Source organism: Papio anubis, chromosome 11, assembly GCF_008728515.1.
Source record: "Papio anubis isolate 15944 chromosome 11, Panubis1.0, whole genome shotgun sequence".
NCBI lineage: Eukaryota > Metazoa > Chordata > Mammalia > Primates > Cercopithecidae > Papio > Papio anubis.
This window is the reverse complement of record NC_044986.1, coordinates 36,271,185-36,290,676: the sequence shown is the minus strand read 5'-3', so window position 1 is coordinate 36,290,676 and position 19,492 is coordinate 36,271,185. Positions and strand designations below refer to the sequence as shown.

Below are 19,492 nucleotides of genomic sequence, written 5' to 3'. Positions count from 1 at the left end.
CCTCCCGAGTAGCTGGGACTACAGGCGCTCGCCACCTCGCCCGGCTAGTTTTTTGTATTTTTAGTAGAGACGGGGTTTCACCGGGTTAGCCAGGATGGTCTCGATCTCCTGACCTTGTGATCCGCCCGTCTCGGCCTCCCAAAGTGCTGGGATTACAGGCTTGAGCCACCGCGCCCGGCCTGCATTTCTCAAATAACTCAACTTTGTTATGCTGTATTATCATTTTTATATGTTGCTGAATTTGGTTTGCTAATAGTTTAAATTTCCCATTCATTCATAAGTGTGATTAGTCTTAAATTTCCCTTTCTTATAATGTCTTCATTAGGTTTTATATCAAGGTTGTTCTAGCCTTATACACTCAGGTGGGAAATATGTTTTTTTTTTTTTTTTTTTTGTCCTTTTTTTTTTCAGAGTCTCACTCTGTTGCCTGAACTGGAGTGCAGTGGCACGATCTCAGCTCACTCACTGCAACCTCCGCCTCCCAGGTTCAAGCAATTCTCCTGCCTCAGTCTCCTGAGTAGCTGGGACTACAGGGCACATGCCACCTCGCCCATCTAATTTTTTTGTATTTTGGTAGAGACAGGATTTCATGGTGTTGCCCAGGCTGGTCTCGAACTCCTGAGCTCAGGCAATCTGCCCGCCCGGCCTCCCACAGGCATGAGCCACCGCGCCCGACCAATGTCTTATTTTTCTATTTTCTGAAAAAATTTATGTGAGATTAGTGTTATTTCTTCTTTAAATATGTGACAGAATTGGCTGATTAAGCCATCTGAACCTAGAATTTTCTCTGTGAAAAAGTTTTTCATTACACATTCCACTTATTTTGTGTTATGGGACTACTCACATTTTCCTTTACTTCTTGTGTTAATTTTGTTAAGTTGTACATTTCAAGGAATTTGTCTATTTCACATAAACCTTCAAACTTTATTGGTATAAATTTGTATATAATATCCTCTTATCTTTTTTAATATCTCTAGGTTCCATAGTAATGTCCTCCTCTTTGTTCCTGATACTGGTAATTTGTTTTTCAGTCGCGCGCAGTGGCTCAAGCCTGTAATCCCAGCACTTTGGGAGGCGAAGACGGGCGGATCACGAGGTCAGGAGATCGAGACCATCCTGGCTAACACGGTGAAACCCCATCTCTACTAAAAAATACAAAAAACTAGCCGGGCAAGGTGGCAGGCACCTGTAGTCCCAGCTACTTGGGAGGCTGAGGCAGGAGAATGGCGTAAACCCGGGAGGCCGAGCTTGCAGTGAGCTGAGATCCGGCCACTGCACTCCAGCCTGGGCGACAGAGCGAGACTCCGTCTCAAAAAAAAAAAAAAAAAATTGTTTTTCAATGTAATTAGTTTTGTCAAGGTTCCAACTTCTAGCTTTGTTGAACCTCTCTATTGTATATGTTTATTGTTTATTTCATTAGTTTCTTTTTTTTTTTTCTTCTTCCTTTGAGATGGAGTCTTGCTCTGTCTTCTAGGCCAGAGTGCAATGGCACAATCTTGGCTCACTGCAACCTCCACCTCCCAAGTTCAAGCAATTCTCCTGCCTCAGCCTCCCCAGTAGCTGGAATTAAAGGCACACACCAGCATATCCAGCTAATTTTTGTATTTTTAGTAGAGACAGGGTTTCGCCATGTTGGCCAGGCTGGTCTCAAACTCCTGACCTCAGGTGATCCACCCACCTTAGCCTCCCAAAGTGCTGGGATTATAGGCATGAGCCACCATGCCCAGCTTATTTCATTAATTTCTGCTTTTCTTTTTTTTTTTTTTTTTTGAGTCAGAGACTCATTCTGTCGCCCAGGCTGGAGTACAGTGGCACTATCCTGGCTCACTGCAACTTCTGCCTCCATGGTTCAAGCGCTTCTCATGCCTCAGACTCCTGAGTAGTTGGGATTACAGGTGAGTGCCATCATGCCCAGCTAATTTTTGTATTTTTAGTAGAGACAGGGTTTTCCATGTTGAGCAGGCTGGTCTCAAACTCCTGGCCTCAAGCAATCCACCCACCTCGGCTCTCAAAGTGCTGGGATTACAGGCATGAGCCACCACACCCAACCCACAACATTATTTTCTAAACAGCCAAAACTAAAAAAGCAAAATGTCCAGCAGAATTTTAATTTAATGGCTTTGTTTATTTGCAATGGAATATTACATAGTAATGAACATGGACAGACTCTAGCTATATGTACAATCATAGCTAAATCTCACAAATGAAAAGCAAAAGAAGCCACACACACACACACACACACACAAACATACAACTATATACTATATGACGACATATCAAATTTTAAAAATAAACGAAACTAGTATTTAGAGATATTTGCTTAAATGGTAAACTATAAAGAGAAGCAGAAATGTATTTACCATAATATTCAGGATAATGGTTACCTTTCATGGACAGTGATTAAGAGAAGGCATGAAGGTATGAAAGAGTTCCTGAGGCCGGGTACAGTGGCTCATGCCTGTAATCCCAGCACTTTGGGAGGCCAAAGCAGGTGGATCACGAGGTCAGGCGGACGAGACCTGCCTGGCCAACATGGTGAAACCCCCGTCTCTACTAAAAAATACAAAAATTAGGCCGGGCGCAGTGGCTCAAGCCTGTAATCCCAGCACTTTGGGAGGCAAAGACGGGCGGATCACGAGGTCAGGAGATCGAGACCATCCTGGCTAACACGGTGAAACCCCGTCTCTATTAAATACAAAAAATTAGCTGGGCGCGGTGGCGGGCGCCTGTAGTCCCAGCTACTCGGGAGGCTGAGGCCGGAGAATGGCGTGAACCCGGGAGGCGGAGCTTGCAGTGAGCTGAGATCCGGCCCCTGCACTCCAGCCTGGGCGACAGAGCGAGACTCCGTCTCAAAAAAAAAATAAAAATAAAAATAAAAATAAAAATAAAAAATACAAAAATTAGCCGGGCATGGTGGTGGGCGCCTGTAATCCCAGCTACACGGGAGGCTGAGGCAGAACTGCTTGAACCCCGGAGGTGGAGGTTGCAGTGAGCTGAGATCGCGCCACTGCACTCTAGCCTGGGTGGCAGAGCAAGACCCCATCTTTAAAAAAAAAAAAAAAAAAAAAGAGTTCCTGAAGTGCTAATAACGTTCTGTGGATAAATCATTGAGCTATGGGAAAAGGGGAGCATTTGAAGCAAATATGGCAAAATTTTAAGATTTGCTGAAGCCGGGTAATGGGAAGAGTATTGATTATATTATTCTATAAACTTGTATGTATAATCGACATTTCATGACAAATTTTTTTAAAGAAACCAAGTACTGGGCTGGGCACGGTGGCTCACGCCTATAATCCCAACACTTTAGGAGGCCGAGGCAGGCGGATCACGAGGTCAGGAGATCGAGACCACTCTGGCTAACACAGTGAAACCCCCCCCCCCCCGTCTCTACTAAAAATAAATTAGCCGGGCGTGCTGGCAGGCGCCTGTGGTCCCAGCTACTCGGAAGGCTGAGGCAGGAGAATAGCGTGAACACAGGAGGCGGAGCTCGCAGTGAGCAGAGATCAGGACACAGCACTCCAGCCTGGGCGACAGAGCGAGACTCCGCCTCGAAAAAAATAAAAAATAAAGAAACCAAGTAGTTTTGGCTTCAATCTCACTTCAATTTGATATAAATATTATAGAAAATCAAAGTATATACTAAAGATTAATTTCCTCATCACAAAAGTTTTTACATAGATGGCGAGAAGCAGGAAAATTAGTAGCTAGGTATGTAGGCATACAGAAATAACAAGGGCTCTGGACAACTATCCCAAAGAATGATAGAGGTAAGACCCCTCAAAAAGAACAATTTGGGGTAGGTGGCCTGCAGGAGATTGACAGGATGTTGTGCATGGCAGCTTTCCTCTGGATACCAATGCTGAGGACACCATGTCAGGGCTCTCCTGCCCACTGCTGTGGGTCGCAACTCCAAGATAACCCCAGTGCCAGTGACATCCTTCCCATCAGTCACCACTCCAGCACCAGAAACCTATGAAGGCTGCAACAGCTGTGTTTCCTGTTTTAAAGCACTGTTAATAATACCTGCTTTTAGATAGAATGTAAAGAAGATGAGAGCTACTGTTCACATAATTCAACAGTTAGAGACTGTGGTGTGGTGAACAGGACAGACTTCTGTTCTGTGCCAACTGCCACTCTGGTGCCAATCAATTCCACAGTGACACATAGATCCAGTGTTTCACACTCAGTGAATCTGAGCAGATTTGCTGAGGCTTTGTATTTTGAGTTCACAATGACTTTTTATGGATTTTGTGGAAATCTTGGGAAACACAGAAGCCTAAAGGAAATAATAACTCCCAGTATCCCAAGTTAAAACCACAACTCTGCCTTTCTCTTCTACAACTCCCACCACAGTTACTACATCAGGTACAACAAATACCACTTTCACTCCAACCTCACAATCTGCGCAGAAGTCTACTTTTGATGCAGTCAGTTTTGCTGGAAGAACTGTCCTTGTCTTTGGTATACAGGCTATAGTTTTCTTTCTTTATAAATTCTACAAATCTAAGAATCAAACTTATACTCTGTAAACAGACCCATCACACTGATAAGGACTGGAGATTCATTCACGTAACTCACTGAAACCAAAATACTATCTTTCAAGATGTCCCACATGGAAGACGCTATTCCAGGATCTTTCAATTTCCAAAAGATGCATATAAGCTATTTGAGAGCATCATCCCTGAAGAAAAAAATCAATTAAATCATTTTGTTCAACAGGAAAATTTTAAATATTCTGCATGAATCCTTGTGGCAGTCTTCTTTTATTTTAAATGGTTGCTGCTTTGGGATTATGTTTCTTTTTTTCTTGACAAGCCAAACATAACTTTCTGTAAGTGACAGAAAATGCTGTCTTGTGCAGACAATGTCAGGACTCTTAACAGTTTAAATTTAGTCACTTTAAAGCCTGAAAGATGTATTATTTTCATCCTAACTCAAGATATAATTTAGTGAACAGAATTGAGAAGAGTGTGCCAAATGAGTATCAATCAGGTGGACTGTGCCCTATCATGTCAAAGCGGCATAAATCTATCAATCTAGTAATACTAAAAAAATAATAATTTGTATAACCTACTTATAGTCTACAATTACCACTTTTACCACTAGATGGAACCCTACATGTAAGGTGATATGCTCAGTGAAAGGACTGGAAACAATCCACAGCTGAAAAATCAATTACAGAAAAATGAAATGCAAGTGCTTCTAAGGCATGTTGAAGCCATGAATCTGCAAAATTCAAGGCAGTTTAAAAAAAAAAAAAAAAACTGCATCCTGCAGATGTATCTTTTGGCTGACTATACCAAAACTGCATACCCACAAAACTAAATGTTTCCTCCCTGGTGAATTGCCTAACTTCATTTGTTTTCCAAGAACCACAACCTTGGCAAGATTTATCAAAATACGAGCTATATTTAAAGTTGTCTAAATCTGATTTACCACCCTCAGAGAAGTATTCACTCTCTCTTACTGCTTTTTCAACTCTAAAAGGCTCTGAAACATGGCTTTAACTGTGTCACTTTGTTGGAAAGCTGTTAGATAAGAAATACAACTATCAAAGAAAAGACTGTATTCTTCCCTCTTTCTACATATCAAATTTAAGGCAGTATCATGAAAGTTGTACATAAAGAGAGAAGAGAAAACTAAACAGGCCCTATATGCCCAAGCTGGTGGTGCTTTTTAATATCAGAGACAGTTCAACATTAATAAGTAGTACCACAATTCAGGGAACGATATCCAATTTCTTAGATAAAATTTTTGAAATATTTATACCCTAAGGTCTGCCCTTAAGAATAGCTGTGCAATGTTTTGTAGTATAAGCTACAAAATTATCTCTAATTTAGACTCCAAAAGTCTGAAAATATATTTGGCCCCTATATTTGATCTCAACCTGAACAAATTTCTTTCTTGCTTGCTTGTGTGTGTGTGTTTTATTTTAGTTTTCTTTTTTTTGAGACTGGGTCTCCCCTTGTTGCCCAGGCTAGAGCACAATGGCACAATCATGACTCACTGTAGCCTCAACTGCCTGAGCTCAAGCAATTCCCCCACATCGGCCTCCCAAGTAGCTGGTACCACAGACATGCACCACCAACACCTGGCTAATTTTTTTTACTATTTGTAGAAACAAGTCTTTCTATGTTGCCCAGGTCTCAAATTCCTGGGCCTAAGTGATCCTCCCACCTCGGCCTCCCAAAGTGCTGGGACCACAGGCATGAGCCACCACGCCTAGCCCAGATTTCAAACTAATAATACAACTTAACCAAAATTAAATTGGCAAACTATTCTGAGATGAAAAAACTCTTGATTGCCTACCTTCTTAACCTAAACATTTTTGGAATCCTAATCTAAGATTCTGCCCAATGGAATGACAATGTAATATTCTCAGTCAAGAATGATGAGTATCAATAATGCCAATGTATTGACTTATTTATTTGCTTGGTAATTTTTATCTTTTTGGGTGTCATATGAATAAGCATTAATTCTGTTGCTGACACCTTCCTTAATTTTCCTCCCTCACACTAGTGTACAATGGGAAGAAAGTTATTTGTATTAAGAAAGTAACATCTGGCAGGGCACGGGAGCTCACGCCTGTAATCTCAGCACTTTGGGAGGCCGAGGTGGGTGGATCACAAGGTCAGGAGTTCAAGACCATCCTGGATTACATGGTGAAACCCTGTCTCTACTAAAAATACAAAAAAAAAATTAGCAGAGAGTGATGGCAGGCGCCTGTAGTCCCAGCTACTTGGAAGGCTCAGGCAGGAGAATGGCGTGAACCCGGGAGGCGGAGCTTGCAGTGAGATGAGATCGCGCCACTGCATTCCAGCCTGGGCAACAGAGTGAGACTCTCTCAAAAAAAAAAAGAAAAGAAAAAAGAAAGTAACATCTGGCACAGCGGTTCACATCTATAATCCCAGCACTTTGGGAGCCCGAGGTGGGCAGACTTTTAAGTGCCATGAGTCTCAGGCACTTATAACTGGAAGTACTTCTATGTATGATCAGATTAGGTCCTAAAAGACTAATTCTATATTCATTTGTTCCAAAGTCCAGAGTGACACATACTATCCAAGAGACAGCTAATGGTTTTTGTTCTGGCATATGACTTGTTCATATCTACAGAAGCTCACAAATTGAAAATTCTTAAGAGTTTCTGGCGGCCAGGTGCAGTGGCTCACGCCTGTAATCCCAGCACTTTGGAAGGCCGAGGCGGGCGGATCATGAGGTCAGGAGATCGAGACCATCCTGGCTAACACGCTGAAACCCAGTCTCTACTAAAAAAAAAAAAAAAAAAAAAATTACAAAAAATTAGCCGGGCGAGGTGGCAGGCGCCTGTAGTGCTAGCTACTCAGGAGGCTGAGGCAGGAGAATGGCATGAACCGGGGAGGCAGAGTTTGCAGTGAGCCGAGATCACGCCACTGCACTCCAGCCTGGGTGACAGAGCGAGACTCCGTCTCAAAAAATAAAAATAAAAAAAGTTTCTGGCCAGGCACAGTGGCTCATGCCTATAATTCCAACACCTTGTGAGGACAAGGTGGCAGGATCACTTGAGCCTAGGAGTTCAAGACCAGTCTAGGTGACATGACGAGACTCTGTCTCTACAAAAAAAAAAAAGAAAGAAAGAAAGAAAATGTTTTTAAATTAGCCAGGCATGATTGCTTGAGTCTCTGGTCCCAACTACTCAGGAGGCTGAGGTGGGAGGATCACCTGAGTCCAGGAGGTCAAGGCTGCAGCAAGGTGTGTTCTTGCCTCTGCCACTCCAGCCTGAGTAATAATAGAGCGACACCCTGTCTCAACAAAGAAAAGACTTTCTATACTTTTAGTCAGCCAGAAGTATTCAATATTCCACAAACTTAACCATAAATCTTTTCACCAACCAGCATAGGAAGGTGAATTGCTTTTCTGAGACATATGGTACCCACACAAGAAATTAGTCACTCATGTGTCATTTAAAATCAATCCAATCATGATCTACTGATTCCTTTGTAACTTTAAGGTATTGTAAGGTATAGGGACAAAAATTAAGGTAAGTCTCTGGCCTCCAGGAATTGAAAATTCACTAAGTGCTACACAATTTCAAATAGTAGCTGAAGACCACAACACAAAAGAAGATACAAGATCATTAATAGCCAAACCCATGATACAGACAATAAAGGCTCTAAGAATTCAGGAGAGACTCTTTCACCCATATACAAGAGATGTGAGCTAGATCTTAAAAGACCAGTAGGATTTAGACAGTGGGGGAAAAATGATAGCTAATACTTAAGGTGCTTTTTGGTTTCTCGGGGTTTTATTAAGAAACATAAAGTGTTTTCACCACACATTAGTGGCCGACCCTTTTCAAAACATAAATTTAAAGAGAGGTACACGGGGAGTTACAGAGACAGCACAGTGGATATCTGCTGCTTTTGCCTTCCCAATATCTATTTTCCCCTTCCTCTGGTAACAGCACCCCCATTTTCTTTTAAGCAATAAACTTCTCAGCCAGGCGCAGTGGCTCACACCTGTAATCCCAGCACTTTGGGAGGCCGAGGGGGGCGGATTACAAGGTCAGGAGATGGAGACCATCCTGGCTAACGCGGTGAAACCCCGTCTCTACAAAAAATACAAAAAATTAGCCGGGCATGGTGGCGCCCGCCTCTAGTCCCAGCAACTCAGGAGGCTGAGGCAGGAGAATGACGTGAACCTGGGAGGTAGAGTTGCAGTGAGCCAAGATCACGCCACTGCACTCCAGCCTGGGTGACAGAGCGAGACTCCGTCTCAAAAAAAAAAAGAAAAAAAAAACTTCTCCCCATCTTTCAAATCTATGCGATCTGGTGGTCACTGGCTGTGAGCATGTCACCCAAGCTTAACCAGGTGAAACATTTTATTCCCTTCACGAATCCAGGCAAAGGCCCGCAAGTCAAACCAGGACAAAAAGTCTCAACTCCAAGACTCTAGTGAAATCCTAAAATTGCTAAGTTGGTGGGATGTAAGACTGACACCGTTGGTGGTCCATTACTGCCACTTTTTATACAGAATCTGCCTTCTTAGGAAGCAAAAACAGAGGAAACCAGATCTAAGACAGTAAAGAGGTAGATATCTAGTGACACTGAGATTTGAGATTTTCCATACAGATTAAACCATACTTGATTTATCCCCTGGGCTTTTCAGTTTCTTGAGCCAATTTTAGAGTCTCTTTTTGCTTAAGCTAGTTTTAGTTTCTATCGCATATAACTGAAAGAATCCTAACAAATATGAATGTGTAAGTCTGTTTGTCCCAGTATGAATCTGAGCCCTCCCTTCTGTATCTTCCCCTTCAGAGCAATGTCTCTGCCATTCAGTCAACCATGGCCATGCCATCTCCAGCAAGGTCTGGAACTCTGCCCTAGGGAACCTCTTCCTTGTACATTCTATCTCAGCCGATTCCTGTATCTATTTCTATATTTTTTAGAGATCTCTTTACTTCTTACTAGCCAATCCCTTGTTACTCGAATCCTCAGTTATAGTTAATAACCTATTAAACATTCTCTGTTTAAATTACTACGTAGTTTCCTTTCTCTTTTTTTTTTTTTTTGAGACAGAGTCTTGCTCTTGTCACCCAGGCTGGAGTGCAATGGTGCGATCTTGGCTCACTGCAATCTCTGCCTCCCGGGTTCAAGTGATTCTCCTGCCTCAGGCTCCCGAGTAGCTGAGATTACAGGTGCCTGCCACCATGCCTGGCTAATTTTTGTATTTTTAGTAGAGACGGGGTTTCACCATATTGGCCAGTCTGGTCTCGAACTCCTGATCTCAGGCAATCCGCCCACCTCAGCATCCCAAAGTGCTGGGATTACAGGCGTGAGCCACCGCGCCTAGCTATTACTATGTAGTTTCTATGGCCTAGTTGAACTTGGTTTATATCAGGTAATAGTAGCAAAACATCAGCACAAAATAAATAGACTCCAGCATCTGTGGAAACAACCCATCCTAAAAGATGGTTAGTAAAAGTGTAGGTGAAAGTGTTCACTGAAGGTGACCAGAGGGCATCTTCGGGAGGCAGTGTGGTTCACCGGATACCTCACAGGCTTTGGGGCAGACAATCTGGGCTTTGATTCTGAGTCTGCCACTTCATAACCGTTCTCAGTCTCGGTTTCCTCATCTCTAAACTAAGTATAATAATTCCTCATGGGGCTGCAGTGAGGACTAAAAAAGAAAATAATTGTATTCCAGCCAGGCGTGGTGGCTCACGCCTGTAATCTCAACACTTTGGGAGGTTGAGGTGGGCGGATTGCCTGAGGTCAGGAGTTCGAGACCAACCTGGCCAACATAGTGAAACCCCGTCTCTACTAAAAATCAAAAATTAGCCGGCATGGTGGCGAGTGCCTGTAGTCCCAGCTACTTGGGAGAATTGCTTGAACCTGGGAGGTTGCAGTGAGCTGAGATCATGCCACCGTACTTCTGCCTGGGCAACAGAGCAAGACTCAGTCTCAAAAAAGAAAAAAAAGAAAGAAAGAAAATACTTGTATTTCAATCACTCTTTTGCTATACTGTTTCCAACCGGAAATGATGCACTTATTGGGAGGAAATTGTGAAACCAAGATATAGAAATCAGGTCTTGGATAGGTCACATTTTAGATAACAGACAAAGTTTAAGACTCAGAAGGAACCAGAAGTGGTGGCTCACACCTGTAATCCCAGCACTTTGGGGTGCCAAGGTGGGAGGATGGCATGAGCCTAAGAGTTTAAGACCAGCCTGGGCAACATAGTGAAACTTCATCTCTATCAAAAAAAAAAAAAAAACTATCTCAATGTTAATAATGGTTGTATCTATCTGGTAAATTGGACTGACTTATTTACTTTTTTTCTACATATTTTTCTTTTTCCTTTTTTTTTTTTTCCAGAGACAGGGTCTCACTCTGGCACCCAGGCTGGAGCACAGTGGTGTCATCATAGCTCACTGCAGCCTCAAGCTCCTGGGTTCAAGCAATCCTCCCACTTCAGCCTCCCCAGTACCTGGGACTACAGGTGCACACCACCACACCTGGCTTTTTTCTCTTATTTTTATTTGTATTTTTTGTTTTTTGTTTTTGAGACAGTCTCACTCTGTTTCCCAAGCTAGAGTACAGCGGTGCAATCTCGGCTCACTGCCAAGTCCGCCTCCCAGGTTCAAGCGATTCTCCTGCCTCAGCCTCTTGAGTAGCTGGGATTACAGACATGCGACACCACGCCCAGCTAAATTTTTGTCTTTTTAGTAGAGACAGGGTTTCACCGTGTTGGCCAGGCTGGTCTCAAACTACTGACCTCAAGTGATCCCCCACACCTTGGCCTCCCAAAGTGCTGGGATTACAGGCGTGAGACACTGAGCCCAGCCTCCGGTTTCTTTCTACACATTTTTCTAGCCTTCTGTAGTAAATATTATATAAGTTTATTTCATAGCGGGGAAAGAGGGGAAAAAGTATACACTGGGGTTTTTTTGAGGCAGTCTTGCGCAGTTGCCCATGCTAGAGTGGTGGCATAATCACGGCTCACTGCATCCTCGACCTCCCAGGCTCAAGCAATCCTCCTGCCTCAGCCTGCCTAGTAGCTGAGACCACAGGCGTATGCCACCATGCCTGGCTAATTTTTTTTATTTTTAGTAGAGACAATGTCTTGCTAGGTTGCCTAGGCTGGTCTCAAACTCCTGGGCTCAAGTGATCCTACCACCTCAGCTTCCCAAAGTGACAGGATTACAGGTGTGAGCCACCACTCTCAGCCAAACTATACACTCTTAACAAAAAAGAAAGAAAGAAAAAAAAAGTATATATATTTTTTTTAATACTTTTTTTTTTTTTTTTTCTGTGAGACTGAGTCTCGCTCTGTTGCCCAGGCTGGAGTGCAATGGTGTGATCTCAGTTCACCACAACCTCCACCTCCCAGGTTCAAGCAATTCTCCTGCCTCAGCCTCCCAAGTAGCTGGGATTACAGGTGCACGCCACTGCGCCCAGGTAATTTTTTGTATTTTTAGTAGAGACAGGGTTTCACCATGCTGGCCAGGCTGGTCTTAAACTCCTGACCTCAGGTGATCTGCCCGCCTCGGCCTCCCAAAGTCCTGGGATTACAGGCATGAGTCACTGTGCAAGGCTGAAAGTATATACTCTTAAAGCTTCAATGGATTTGTAGGTTATAGATGCTCCATATAAAAAATGGCTGGACGGCCGGGCGCGGTGGCTCAAGCCTGTAATCCCAGCACTTTGGGAGGCCGAGACGGGCGGATCACGAGGTCAGGAGTTCGAGACCATCCTGGCTAACACGGTGAAACCCCATCTCTACTAAAAAAAAAAAATACAAAAAAAACACTAGCCGGGCGAGGTGGTGGGCGCCTGTAGTCCCAGCTACTCGGGAGGCTGAGGCAGGAGAATGGCGTAAAAACCCGGGAGGCGGAGCTTGCAATGAGCTGAGATCCGGCCACTGCACTCCAGCCTGGGCGACACAGCAAGACTCCGTCTCAAAAAAAAAAAAAAAAAAAAATGGCTGGACACAGAACAATGCAAATGTAGTTAACATTAATTAACTATACACTTAATAGGTAAGATGATACATGGTTATGTTTTTTAATACAATTTTTTTAAACAAATTTATTTTTATTTTTACTTATTTTTTTTTTTAACAACAGGGTCTCAGTCACCCAGGCCAGAGTGTAGTGGCGGCATTCTAGCTTCCTGCAGCCTCAAACTCTTGAGATCAAGTGATCCTCCTGCTTCAGCCTCCCAAGTAGCTGGGACTGTGGGTATGTGCCACTATATCCAGATTAATTTTCTTTCTCTCTCTGTTGCCCAGGCTGGAGTACAGTGGCATGATCTCGGCTCACTGCAACCTCCACCTCCCGGGTTCAAGCAATTCTGCCTCAGCCTCCCCAGTAGCTGGGATTACAGGCACGCGCCACACACCCAGCTAATTTTTATATTTTTAGTAGAGACAGTGTTTCACCATGTTGGCCAGGCTGGTATCGAACTCCTGACCTCAAGTGATCTGCCCGCCTCAGCCTCCCAAAGTGCTGCAATTACAGGCATGAGCCACCACACCTGGCCTAAGCCAAATTTAATGTTTACAACAAAAAGTGTACAGATTTCCAGTATCACTCTTTATAATACTACCAACCCACTTGTTCTGACCAAAGAAAACTTGTGCAACAGTATCTGCTTTGCTTTATGCTGTGGTTTCATGCCACTTACCAGTTTATGCAGATTAATTTTAAAATTCTATTTTCTTCCTTCCCCTCCTTCCAAGACAGGCCTTGTTTACAAATATGATCAAACTCTCAACCTGATCATTGATAAAATGTAAAATAAAACCATATTCAAGAAAATCCCCTGAAGAAATCTACTCCTCATTACCCTTCAGATAGAATTTAACAGCACAGGCCAGGCACGGTGGCTCACACCTGTAATCCCAGCACTTTGGGAGGCCGAGGCAGGCGAATCACAAGGTCAGGAGATTGAGATCATCCTGGCTAACACGGTGAAACCCCGTCCCTACTAAAAATACAAAAAAAAAAAATTAGCCAGGCATGGTGGCGGGCACCTGTAGTCCCAGCTACTCAGGAGGCTGAGGCAGGAGAATGGTGTGAAACTGGGAGATGAAGTTTGCAGTGAACCGAGATCGCGCCACTGCACTCCAGCCTGGGCGACAGAGCAAGACTCTATCTCAAAAAAAAAAAAAAAAAAAGAAAAAAGAATTTAACAGCACAAATACAAAACTAGATTCAGATATTTAAACCAGGTTTTCTCACTTACCTTGTGATATAAGGACAAGTCTTCCTGGGATCAATAAAAGTTGAATCATTTTTCTCAAAGGAACACATTACTGTCTTATTACAGAAAAAGCAATTAACAAAAAAGGCTTAGGCCAGGTGCAGTGGCTCACACCTGTAATCCCAACACTTTGGGAGGCCAAGGCGGGTGAATCACCTGAGGTCAGGAGTTTGAGACCAGCCTGGCTGACATGATGAAACCCGTCTCTACTAAAAATACAAAAATTAGCTGGATATGGTGGCACATGCCTGTAGTTCCCAGCTACTCAGGAGGCTGAGGCAGGAGAATTGCCTGAACCCAGAAGGTGGAGGTTACAGTGAGCCAACATTGCACCACTGCACTCCAGCCTGTGCCACAGAGTGAGACTCCGTCTCAAAAAAACAAGGCTTAGGAAGTCATGTTTACTAACCAGTATTCCATACCTAAGGTATACGTAAATTAACAGGATATAGAACCCTTTCCACATCTTCAGGCACCTCCCCTGTCCTCCAGAAACATTTCCAGGCATTCTACAGTCTGTTCCTAAGCTGGCTCTTCATGTAATAATAGTTAGCACTTTCTTTTAATGTCTCTTTTTAATTAAAAAATACTAAGCTGTGTGTATTTCCCTACTGCCAATTATGAGGAGAAGTAGCTTTATTTCATTTCTGGCTTTCGCCTTTTCTCTTTGACCCTTAAAGGTCTCTATTATGTTTATACTGTTATTGGTAAAGTGGATAGTTTCTTTTTTTGTTTTTGTTGTTGTTGTTGTTGTTTGTACAGGGTCTCACTCTGTCACCCAGGCTAGAGTGCAATGGCAGGATGATGGCTCTTTGCAGCCTCCACCTCCCGAGCTCAAGTGATCCTCCCACCTTAGCCTCCCAAGTAGCTGGGACCACAGGCGTGCATCACCACACCTGACTATGTGTTTTCATGTTTTTATAGAGGCTCCCTATGTTGCCCAAGCTAGTCTCAAACTCCTGGCCTCAGGTGATCCTCCTGTCTCTGCCTCCCCCTCCCAAAATACTGGGATTACAGGCGTGAGCCACCATGCCTGGCAGTGGATATTTTCTATTTGTGAATTCCCCTTTAGTACTGTCCGCTTAAGAGTAACTTGAAAGTATAACAAATGAAATGTGTTAAATTGTAAAGGACCATTCTACTTAATAAAGACCAGAAACGGAAGGGAGGGGGTGTTCCTCATCAACAGGTCAAAAACATAACACGGGAATCTTTATAGGCAGAGCAATGTTTCCTTGTTTAAATCGTTGGCCAGGTGCAGTGGCTCACACCTATAATCCCAACACTTTGGGGGCCAAGAGGAATGCTTGAGCCCAGGAGTTTGAGGCCCACCTGAGCAACATAGGGAGACTCAGTCCCTAGAATAAATTTTAAAAATTAGCTGAGTGTGGTGGCGCATGCCTGTGGTCCCAGCTACTTGAGAGGCTGAGTTGGGAGGATTGCTTGAGCCCAGCAGGTCATGGCTATAGTGAGCCATGATCGTGCCACTACACTTCAGCCTGGGTCACAAAGTGAGATCCAGTCTCAAAAAAAAAATCATAATAAGTTTTTAAAAATAAATCTTTTGGCTGGGTATGATGGCTCACACCTGTAATCCCAACACTTTGGGAGGCTGAGGCAGGCGGATGGCCTGAGGTCGGGAGTTCAAGACCAGCCTGACCAACATGGAGAAACCCCGTCTCTACTAAAAACACAAAATTAGCCAGGCGTGGTGGCATATGCCTGTAATCCCAGCTACTCGGGACACTGAGGCAGGAGAATCGCTTGAATCCAGGAGGTGGAGGTTGCAGTGAGCCAAGATCATGCCACTGCATTACAGCCTAGGCAACAAGAGCAAAACTCTATCTCAAAAATAAATAAATATAAATAAATATTTTATTAAAAGCAGTTAAACCATTTGTAATTATTAGAAGCAGTGTTAAAATACTGATCAAAAAACATAAAGCTGGGCAGTTCTAAATGATCACATATTCTGCATTCAATATTTAAATATGTATTCATCTGTGCAAATCAGACCATTTTTTTCCTCTTCTTTATGGAATGCAAGGGCCACACTATCAACAGAACATTAGAAAGATTAATACCTGCAGCCGGGCACAGTGGCTCAGGCCTGTAATCCCAGCACTTTGGGAGGCTAAGGCGGGCGGATCACGAGGTCAAGAGATGGAGACCATCCTGGCCAACATGGTGAAACCCCGTCTCTACTAAAAATACAAAAATTAGCTGAGTGTGGTGGCACACACCTGTAGTCCCAGCTACTTGGGAGGCTGAGGCAGGAGAATCGCTTGAACCTGGGAGGCAGAGGTTGCAGTGAGCTGAAATCGTGCCACTGCACTCCAGCCTGGCGAAAGAGCAAGACTCTGTCTCAAAAAATAAATAAATATATAAATAAATAAATAAATAAAGATTAATCCCTGCAGAGCGAGAAAGAATTTATTTATCACCACGAGAAAATATTTTTCTTAGAAATGACAGACTATTATTCACTAATTATTGACCACCTACACAAAGCTAAGCACTGGGAATATGTAATAAATACATATGTGTGTCCTGCCCTCAAAATGCCTTACAGAAACCCCAAACTTTTCTTCTTTTTTTTTTTTTTTTTTGAGATGGAGTCTCACTCTGCTGCCCAGGCTGGAGTGCAATGGCGCAATCTCGGCTCACTGCAACCTCCACTTCACGGGTTCAAGCGATTCTCCTGCCTCAGCCTCCTGAGTAGCTAGGACTACAGGTGCATGCCACCATGCCCCGCTAATTTTTTTTTTGGATTTTTAGTAAAGACAGGGTTTCACTGTGCTAACCAGGATGGTCTCGATCTCCTGACCTCATGACCCACCCGCCTCAGCCTCCCAAAGTGTTGTTATCACAGGCGTGAGCCACCACACCCGGGTTCTTTTTTTTTTTTGAAACGTAGTCTCGCTCTGTCACCCAGGCTGGAGGGCAATGGCACACTATCTTGGCTCACTGCAACCTCCACCTCCCGAGTTCAAGCGATTCTCCTGTCTCAGCCTCCCAAGTAGATGGGATTACAGGCACACGTCACCACACTCGGCTAATTTTGTGTATTTTTAGTAGAGACGGGGTTTCACTGTGTTCCCCAGGCTGATCTCAAACTCCTGAGCTCAGCTGATCCACTGGCCTGGGCCTCTCAAAGTGCTAGGATTACAGGCGTGAGCCATCGCGCCCGGCCCACTTCTCTTTTACAATATGGAATTGATGAAATGGTTTCAGGTTCAGGTAAGATTGTGTGAATACCTACTGATCATGTAATTAACTAATACTCTCACTCAAAATTTAAATTCAACTGGCAATAGACTACAAAGAAATTCAGGCCAGGCGCAGTGGCTCACACCAATAACCCCAGCACTTTGGGAGCCTAAGGCAGGAGGATCACTTATGCCAGGAACTCAAGACCACTCAGGGCAACATGGCGAGACCCCAGTTTTTACAAACAACAACAACAACAAAAACACTAGCTGGGCATAGTGGCATGTGCCTGTAGTCCCAACTACTCAAGAGACTGAGGAGGGAGGATCAGTTGAGCCCAGGAGGTTAAGGCTGCAGGGACCTGTGATCGCACCACTGCACTCCAGCCTGGGCGACAGAAGGAGCCCCTGTGTTTTAAAAAAAAAAAAAAGAAAGAAAGAAAGAAAAGAAATTCAAACTACTCTTGCTATGGAATAGTATTTTATTTGTCCTCAGATTTTCACCAAAAATTTAGAATTTTTTAAAGAACTGGATGAGGGATGATCTAATCAAATGTATCAATCACCTCTACACTTCCCGGGCAAAACAAAAATGATCAACCATTTATAGGCAGCTTCAAGAGTGGAAAACTCTTGCGTATCATATTTTATTTTATTTTTATTTATTTATTTATTTTGAGACGAAGTCTTGCTCTGTCATCCAGGGTGGAATGCAATGGCACGATCTCGGCTCATGCAACCTCTGCTTCAGCCTCGAGAGTAGCCAGCACTACAGGCACCCACCACCACGCCCAGCTAATTATTGTATTTTTAGTAGAGACGGGGTTTCATCATGTTGGCCAGGCTGGTCTCGAACTCCTGACCTCAGATGATACGCTCCCCTCGGCCTCCCAAAGTGCTAGGATTACACGCGTGAGCCACCAAGCCCGGCCCCGTATCATATTTTAAATAACACACTCAACCACGCTCATCTGGGCTCAGGAAGAAGTCGGGTCACAAAGTCATTAGTTTCCCAAGATTCTTGGAATCTCCTATTCGGTACAAATGGAACCAAAAGACGCCAAACCGAAGTATTTTACTGAGTTACGCTGGAGCAACGTAAATAAACTCAATCTATTGAATTATACCAAAAACAAAATTGCAACCAATCAAGACAACTTAGGTCTCAAGGCTAAGGCAACACCACCTCGAAATTCTCTCCTGGAAACGCTAAATCTCGGTGTGGCTGTTTAGGAAAGAACACCCTGTGGAAATAAAGTCATGATGTCCTGGACTACAGATCCGTCTCACATCTGCTCCTTAGTTGTTCAACTTGGAAGAAGAAAATCTATCGCGTAGAGTTGTCATTATAGGCTAAGCTCAATGCTAGCTTTAAATGGATTGTCTTATTCAATCTTGACTCTTGGAAATAGGCATCCTCATGTCCCTTTGCAGATGAAGAAACTGAAGTCGAGACCAGGTTTAAAAACTGGCCCAAGGACTCAACACCATTTCCAATTGACACTCAAATCCTTGCTCGGACCTGAATGCACTAAGTGCCTTGGGGAAGATGTGAAAAGCTGTGTGTTACAGTGAGGAATTCGCTAAACAGCCCTGGTCTTCCGTTTCCTCGCCATCAAGAGGAGTCTCGGCGCCAAGGCGATCAGCGCTGCCACCCCAGCTGGACGTCCGCAGCCAGCGCAGCGGGCGGAGCCCCCTCGGGCAGCGGCAGGACGGAGTGGGGGGCTTGGCTGGAGCCCAGCGCGGAGGCCCTACCCCCGCGCCTCAGCCCCTGCAGGCGCGACGGTGAGAAACGCCATGGGACAAGGAAACAAAGCCCGAACCGTGCGTCACCGTGACCCAAGGCAAAGGCGGCAGGACTAACAGCCCAAGGCCGCGTTTCCCAGGAAACTGGACCAAACTCAGCTCACCTCCGGCCGGATTCGCGGGCTGGTACCTCCCCTTCACTCTGTGCCTCAGTCGCCATCTTCGTCAGCAAACTTCTTTCACCGCCCCACTTTAGTCCCGCCCCCACATATTTGGATTGGCTAATATGTTTTCACCTCTTCCGTGCGATTGGATGACTCGACCGCCCCTCCTCAACCTGAACCGTTTAATATGTTATTGGTCTATTCAAATGACTAACCGTCATTGGTCGTTCCCAGCTCTGGCGGAAAAAAAAGGAAGGGGCGGGGAAGACTACCCAGCCCCGAGGCCTGCCGGGAGTTGTAGTTTCTCATTTTGATGACCCCCTCCGATTCCACAGACTTTTAGGTTCAAGTCAGAAATCATCAGCCTATGCTCAAATTTTGCCCTGATATGTAAATCACGGAATTATAGAACTGTCAACTTTGAAAGTGCCTCATCACGTTCTAAAATTCAAGACTCCGCGGGTGCGGTGGCTCAAGCCTGTAATCCCAGCACTTTGGGAGGCCGAGACGGGCGGATCACGAGGTCAGGAGATCGAGACCATCCTGGCTAACCCAGTGAAACCCCGTCTCTACTAAAAAAAAAACTAAAAAAAAAAAAAAAAAAATAACTAAAGTAGTTTTAGGCCGGGCG

At 44.2% G+C, this 19,492-nt stretch overlaps 1 protein-coding gene across 4 annotated transcripts in view; it reads right to left on the bottom strand.

The window, feature by feature from the left end:
• ARHGAP19 (Rho GTPase activating protein 19) overlaps positions 1-19,287 on the bottom strand; it is a 135,711-nt gene extending 116,424 nt beyond the window's left edge. Inside the window, exon 1 of one of the 4 annotated variants that reach the window (XM_021943545.2) lies at positions 18,862-19,287. In XM_021943545.2, the coding sequence (XP_021799237.1) occupies positions 18,862-18,917 (56 nt within the window). In that variant the 5' untranslated portion in view covers positions 18,918-19,287. The remainder of the gene's footprint in view (positions 1-18,861) is intronic. The other 3 variants (XM_009215083.4, XM_003904065.5, XM_009215084.2) reach the window with 3 other exon arrangements.
• Positions 19,288-19,492: the final 205 nt, after the last annotated feature.